This window comes from Otolemur garnettii, unplaced genomic scaffold (assembly GCF_000181295.1).
Source record: "Otolemur garnettii isolate 467f Iridium unplaced genomic scaffold, OtoGar3 scaffold01001, whole genome shotgun sequence".
Classification (NCBI taxonomy): domain Eukaryota; kingdom Metazoa; phylum Chordata; class Mammalia; order Primates; family Galagidae; genus Otolemur; species Otolemur garnettii.
This window is the reverse complement of record NW_003853396.1, coordinates 1-7,363: the sequence shown is the minus strand read 5'-3', so window position 1 is coordinate 7,363 and position 7,363 is coordinate 1. Positions and strand designations below refer to the sequence as shown.

Below are 7,363 nucleotides of genomic sequence, written 5' to 3'. Positions count from 1 at the left end.
GCTGGGGATTCAAACCCGCCACCTTAGGTGTACGTGGCTGGCGCCTTAGCCGGTTGAGCTATAGGCGCCGAGCCCATATATCACTTCTAAAGTTTCCTTTACTGGCCTCTGTAGTTAATCTCTTTACATCACCTTGTTGATTTCCATCAGCAGCAACTATCAATCTTGGCAGGTTTTTTTTTTATTTACTTATTTTAACTGACTTGTTAATGTCTATCCCACCCTCACTAGGAAGGCACATTCACAGTGTACTTCCAGAACTATGCCTGGTGTGTCATGGAAGCTGAGAACCTGCCAGTCAATAGTTGAAGGACCAAAATCTCCCAAGCCCCTAAAGGCATCCTGCTCATAGTATATGTCCCATAGGTATGGCCAAAGGGCATCAGGTCTGCTCCCCAGGTTCCCAAGAAAAAGTCGGGGAAGCAGACAGCAGGGTTTATTGAGGTGCATGTCCACACCTGAGGCCCAGAGCTCTCCTGCCTTCTGCAGGGAGGAACAGTATGATCTCTTCCAAATCTTCATCTCTGGGCAGTCCTTGTCCTATCCTCACCTCAGCTGACAGTGTAACACTGATGTTCCAGAGCCAGGAAACAGGGAAAGAGAAGGGCTCCATGTGGCCCCAAGTTTCTGCTCCTGGTTTCTCTGTGCAGCTGAGCTTCCAGAGGTGGGTGGCAGTGCAGTGAGCTCCACCCTAGGCTGGAGAAGAGTCCAGTGCCTCCCTGTCCCAGAGGGCCTGGTGCCTGCCTCTGACAAAGCAGGGAATAATATTAAATATAAATAATTTATACAAAATGGCTCGTATAAAAAGCTATGGGTTAGAAAGAAAAGATGCCTGTAAGAGGCTGAGATGACAGGAAGGGGCAGGAAAGGGGAAAGATACTACCACCTCTCCTAGTCCCTAAAACAGAGCCCTCCAGCCACCTGAGAACCGAAGGGGAGCTTTGGCAGGTCAGGGAGGGGCAGAGTTGTGCCAAGGCCCTCAGGAGGCCAGGCTGGTGAGCAGGGTGGTGAACCGGAGGGCCTGACTGGCCAATTCTACCACACACTGCTCCATCTCTTGGGCTGCAGGGCCAGATGGGTAGCCCAGTGCGGCTCCCTTGACAGCCAGCACAGTGGCCCGTAGTGCCTGGCCTAGTGCTGTACCGGCAGCCCCAACCTGTGCTCGCAAAGGGGCAGAGGCTACCAGCCGGCCCAGTGTGTCCCCAACAAACACCAGGCGATGAGCAGCCACTACCACCCTCTTCCCGTGGGGCACAAAGAGGCGTGGGGGTTGATTAGTCTGGGTGCTGGACATCAGTGCTGACACAGCTGTCTGCAGTGTTGAGTAGTGGCTCTGGCACTGTCCTGCATAGAAGTGTAGGAGTTGTAGATCTGCAGTGGATAGAACGAGTGGCTCCCCTGGGGACAGGGCCTCCTGAGGGATAAGAAGAGTGGTCAGTGGGGACAGGCTCATCAATGCCACTTCTTCCCTTGATTCCACTCTCCTTCCCTCCCTTTGTTCTTCTTTCTTTTCTTCCCATGGGCAATCCCTTTACCTCTTACCTTTGCCCATGAGAAAATTTAGATTCTTAGACAGAGGCAGTGAAGTGCCCAGACCTGATATCAGGTAGAGCCGGATTCAAATAATCTCAAGTCTAAATTTCTGTTTCCTTATATCTAAAACAGGGGGTTGAGTACTGCACTGTCTGATATGTGAAATTTTAGAATTTTTAGTAACCACATTAAGAAAGGTAAAAAGAAACTGGCAGAATACATTTTATCTAACTCCAAACATTAAAAGTTATAATTTCAACATGTAATCAATATGAAAATTGAGTTTTTCTCCATACTAAGCCTGCAAAATACAGTGTGCATTTTATATTTACAATTTGGACTAGCCGTATCTCAGGTGCTCCATAGCGCCATGAAGCTAGTGGCTACTATATCAGATAGTGCAGTTCTAGTACGTACCTCCTTTGAGACAGAATCTCACTATGTCACCCTTGGTTGAGTGCTGTGGTATCATAGCTCACAGCAACCTCAAACTCTTGGGCTCAAGCCTCCCAAGTAGCTGGGACTACAGGTACCTGCCACAACACCTGGCTATTTTTTTTGTTGCAGTTGTCATTATTATTTAGCTGGCCTGGGCTGGGCTTGAACCCACCATGTTTGGTGCATGTGGCTGGTACCGTAACCACTGTGCTACGAGTGCTGAGCCAGTGAAGTGTTTTTTGTTTGTTTTTTTAAGAGACAGTATCTTGTTCTGTTTTCCAGGCTAGAGTGCAGTGGTGTGATCATGGTTCCCTGCAGCCTTGAATTCCTGGGCTCAAGTAACCCTATTGCCTCACCCTCCCAAATAGCTGGGACTACAGGTGCATGGCAGCAGGCCTGGCTAATTCTTTATTTTTTGTAGACACAGAGTCTTACTATGTCGCCCAGGCAGGTAGTCCTCATGCTTTAACTTTCCAAAGTGCTAGGATTACATGTGTAAGCTACTGTACCCAGCCTGCAATGAAGACTGAGACAATATATAGAAAGTGCTTAGCACTTTGTGCTTGTAGAAAGGGCTACACTGCATATTTATAGCCACCATGTTGAGTATTAATTATGACTATGATTAATGCTGATGCATGCAATTTGTCTAGCACAGGGTCTAGTACTTCATAAACACCTGATAAGTGGTGGCCTTTGTATAATGACCATTCTAGACAGGGTTGAGGAAACTGCCTCTCTTTCCTGAGGGCCAGGGAGATTAACTAATGGCTTTAGAATCCCTTGCTTCACAGTAGTAGAGCAGGGATTAGGAGCCAGGTCTCCTAGAAACCTGGGAGTTCACGGTTGGAAGCAGCCTCAGAAGTCACCCAGCCCAGGTTTGACCCACAGCCAGAAATTCTTTCTGCTCCTCGGGCTGCTTGGTTTTCTGACTCCTCTCCAACACATTCTTTCCCCTCTTTCTGAATTCCTAACATCCTCTTAAGTCCCAGCTCCTTCTTGTTGAATTCTAACTCCTCTCTATTCTGACCCTGCCCGTGAAACTCTTACCACATCCTAATCTACTTCCTTCGATGGTTCAGTTAGGAATACTCCTTCTCCTGGTTCTTGTTCCTCCTTCCCTAACCCCTCCTGTAGGCCACCACCACCAGGGTTACCTGCTGCACTGGTAGTCCCTTCTCCAGCAATTCAGGATCCCCTGTGGAGGTCTTATCCAGGGGCCTAGATCCCTGAGCTTTATCCATGCCCTGCAAGAGGGGATCAGGTTTCAGAGTAGGGGTGGAGTGGTCTCTCTGCCCCTCCCCAGTCTCCCTTCCTTCCCAAGGATGCTCCTGCCATAGATATGGAAGTCCCTTGACTCCAGGTCTGAGAGTTCTAGTGGCCCCAAGCTGGGTCTAGGGGGAGGAGCATAGCACAGGAGTTGTAGCCAAGTCCTGGGGTCCCAGAGAGCAGAGTGGAGAGCCAGGGGAGAGAAAGGGAGAAGGGCAGTGAGAAGGCTCTGCATCTGTGCCCCAGATGCAGTTCCTGCCCCAGTTCGCCTGAGGCATTTTTGGTGGGACTGCTCAGAGCTCACCTTTAGGTGGACATAGTCATACTCCTCAGCCACTGGAATGCCCTCATACTCATTGTGGTGTCCTGCAGGATCATCTCCTACTTCCCTGTCCTCTGGATCACCTTCCACTTTAGGGCCTCCATAGCCTGGAAGGCGGGGTGGGGGTGGGGGTAGAGGCCGGTCCTGAATGCTGCCTTTGCGGCCTGGGGCAGGAGAGGGAGCTGGAGAAGGGCTGGAGGCCTCAGGGACAGGCAGGGCAGGCAGAGGGCGGCGGGACAAGCTTTCAGTTGAGGGTAGTCGGGGCCTGTGTGGGGGTGGAGGGCTTCTGGCCAGAAGCTGGCCCAAGGTGTCCAGGTCTTTGGAGGTTGAGGCTCCTGAGGGCTCTGGAGAAGGGGGAGCCTCCGGCCCTAGTAGGGGCACATCGTAGATACCCTCGTCAGTGCCCCCGCCTTCCCCATCTGCCAGCAGTTCCTCAGGTGCTTCATACAGGTTGAGGAGGGCTGATGCCCGTTTCAGGTTGGAGGGGGCAGCATAGAGAGGGGGCCCTGGTTCCCGGCCCCCTTCCCACTCTACATCTGGCTCCAGTTCAGCAGATGGCTTCAGCGCCAAAGGCACATCGTAGAAAGCTTCATCCTCTCCAGGGGACTTCGGGGCAGCCCGAGCCAGAGGGTAGGAAAAGGAGATGGGGCAGTCATAGGGGCCATTGGAAGGAACCCGGAGGGCAGTGGGGGGCACATCATAGACCTGAAGAAAGGAGTGGTGAGTTACTGTTCACTTAGCAATGAACCCCAAGGGCTGTTTGTCCCCCACCCAACATACACATGAACTCTGGTTCTTGCCTCTAAGATATCTCCGGAGGCAGCAAGCTGGGTCCCACTGCTTCTGGGGATCTTGTAGATAGAGTCAGGGGAGGGTGGAGAGGATCCAGCTGGAGGTCCTGAGGCAGGACAGAGCCGAGCTGGGGGTGGCACCACATATACCTGGGGCATCAAGATAGGCGAGTGAATCAGGAAGTATAGGGGCCAGTGAATGGATGATGTCTGAATAAGAGGAGCTAAGAGACCTTCCACCCTGCCCTGTATTGAGAGGAAAACAGCTCAGATAGGGTTGGTAGACAGGCTTCACACAGCAGAGTCAGGAAGGGCTGCAGCCTCAGGATTCTTGCTGCCCACCTCACTGCAGGCCCAGGATGGGGTTCGATGGGGAAGAATGGGGTTCTCCTGCTTTGGGGTTGAGGAGGCTCCCACTCTCACCTCCTGCTCCTCTTTGCCGTGATCCAGGACTGGATAAGATGAGCTGGGCTGGGGGGATGGGGGCACTGGGGAGAGGCTGGGCTTGGGTGCTGGGCCAGCAGGAAGGAGCTTCACTCTGTTGGCAGGCACAATGCCCTGCTGGCCATGCAGGGAGCAGAGGCACCAGCCGTCCAGCCCGCCAGCACCTTCCTGTTGCAGTACCCGCAGAACATCCCCTCGGCGGAAGGACAGCTCCTGGGGGGACTCAGCAGTGTTGTCATACAGTGCTCGGGCCAGCTGGGCCTGGTGGGTGAGGTGGGAATGGGGAGAGGGGTCTTCAGACACATATCAGGTCATGTCACCCCTGCTCAAAAACCTTCAGAGCTCTCATTTTCCTCAAGCTAAAACTCTGAACTCCCAGGTGCAGCTTTTCCTGACTGGACCCTGCCTTATCTCCAGCTTTATCACCTGTATTCTCCCTCTTCCTTTCCAGTCCTTCATCTAGAAAAACTCTTTCCTGCCCCAGGCCTTTGCATTTGTAGTGTCATTCACCCAAAATGCTCTTCTCTTGACTGGTCATTTTTTATCCTTCAGTTTTGCTTAAATGTCTCCTTCTCAAAGAGGGCTTTTCTTTTCTTTTTCTTTCTTTTTTTTGAGACAGAGTCCCACTTTGTCACCCCTGGTAGAATGCTGTGGCATGATAGCTCACAGCAACCTTGGACTCTTGGGCTTAAGTGATTCTCTTGCCTCAGCCTCCCTAGTAGCTGGCTATTTTGTTTCAGTTTAGCAGGCCCAGGCCAGGTTCTAACCCACCAGCTCCAGAGCATGTGGCTGGCGCCCTCACCACTGAACTACAGGCACCCAGCCTTTTCTTCTCATTTTGGCGACAGAGTCTCATTCAGTAGCCCTGGGTTGACTGCCACAGTGTCATAGCTCACAACAACCTCAAACCCTTGGGCTCAAGTGATCCGCTTGCCTCAGCCTCCCAAGTAGCTGGGACTATAAGCATCTGCCACAGTGCCTGGCTAGTTTTTCCATTTTTAGTAGAGATGAGGTCTTATTCTTGCTTAGGCTGGTCTCGAACTCCTGAGCTCAGGCAATCCACCCACTTCAACCTCCTAGAATGCTCAGATTACAGAGGTGAGACACTATGCCCAGCCCAGAGAGCCCTTTTCTTAACTCTCCTCCCTGCTCCATTCTCTGTCTCCACTCATTGTTTCTTTCATAGTACTTTATACTATTTGTCTATTTACTTTTTAATTACCTATTTCTTCCCTGTAAATAATCCCTATGAGACAGGAATTGCAGTATTCCCAGCCTCTACAATGGGGTCTGACTTGGAATTGGTCCTCAATACCTAGAATGAATTTTTCCTACACACAAAGAGATCCTGCTAAGGTCCGCTGTTCAACATACCTTACCTCCTCTGTGTTTCCTAGTCATTATCCCTCGCAAGCAAAAGGTTAGATAAAGTAGCTCCACAGACCCCTTATTTGGGGAGAGATTTAAGAGAAGCCTAGTCCAGGGAGAGCACATAGGCATAATATAGAAAATAGAAACAAAGCAACTGTTTTGTTCTCAGTCTGAGCAAATAAGATTCTACCAGAAGAGGCTGAGGTTACCATGGAGAAGAGAAAAGTGTATATGCTCTAGTGTAGCGTACATGGAGTGTGGCTGGCAGGACAACTGAAGGCAAACATTTATCAGCCTGTTTCCAGTTCTGTCTGGTGGGGGCATCTAAGCTTTTCCCAGTCAGGGCCACGTGCTCAGGTGAGAAGTCACAGGTACCCAGTGCAAGTACATATAGATACTATGCAAATCTTTGCATTAATCAAATCTCGTCTCATTTAATTCTCACAAGCAGCTATGAGGCAGAAGCCATCATTATTTCCATTTTGGAAAGAAAACTATAACATAGAGGTATTTTGCCCAATCACATACGGCTGGTACAGCTGGTGGAGTGTGATTGAACCCCAGGCTGTTGGATTCCAAAATCATGCACTCTTCAACTACTCACTTTACTGCCTCTCCATAATCACAGATGTACAAAATCTATTTTTTTAAATTGTAACACTGGTAGAGCCCAGAGAGTCCATAACTGAAAGTCAAGCACATATGAAGGCTTATTTCTTTGCTATTAACCTTTTAAAATGTGAGAGAGAGTATATTTGACTTCCATTATGATTGTTCAATGACTAGGCTGCTGGTAGGGTCCCAGGCAGTGGTGGCCTATATGCATTGTTGGAGAGCAGCTGGTTAGGTACGGTAAGCCCCATAACCAGGAGGACTTACTAATTCGGCAAAAAATCTCAAGCATGCTGCCATAGGATCCTGGGGAGAAGGATGCCCAGCTCAGCCAGCAGGAGCTCACATTCCTCTTGTCTAATGTTTCCCTCTGGTGGTGAGGTTGTCTAGGCTGGGTAGTTTTAAACCCATAGACTCCTTTTGCCTGAGCCCAAGCTCATCAAACCATTTTCTGATTATATTTTGCCTTCTTCTTTTTTTTCTTTCTTTTTTTTTTTTTTGGAGACAGAGTCTCACTATGTCACCCTCAGTTGAGTGCTGTGGCATCACAGCAACCTCCAACTCTTGGGCTTAAGTGATTCTT

The 7,363-nt window shown here is 50.0% G+C and overlaps 1 protein-coding gene across 1 annotated transcript; it reads right to left on the bottom strand.

Annotated features, from left to right (window-relative positions):
• Positions 1-801: 801 nt before the first annotated feature.
• On the bottom strand, positions 802-5,058 carry LOC100941862 (embryonal Fyn-associated substrate; the record flags this gene model as incomplete). The annotated part of the gene is made up of 5 exons (XM_003803810.2): positions 802-1,414; positions 3,129-3,218; positions 3,545-4,267; positions 4,363-4,503; positions 4,777-5,058. Coding segments are annotated over 5 exons (1,671 nt in total), but the record flags the coding sequence as incomplete, so codon positions are not given.
• Positions 5,059-7,363: the final 2,305 nt, after the last annotated feature.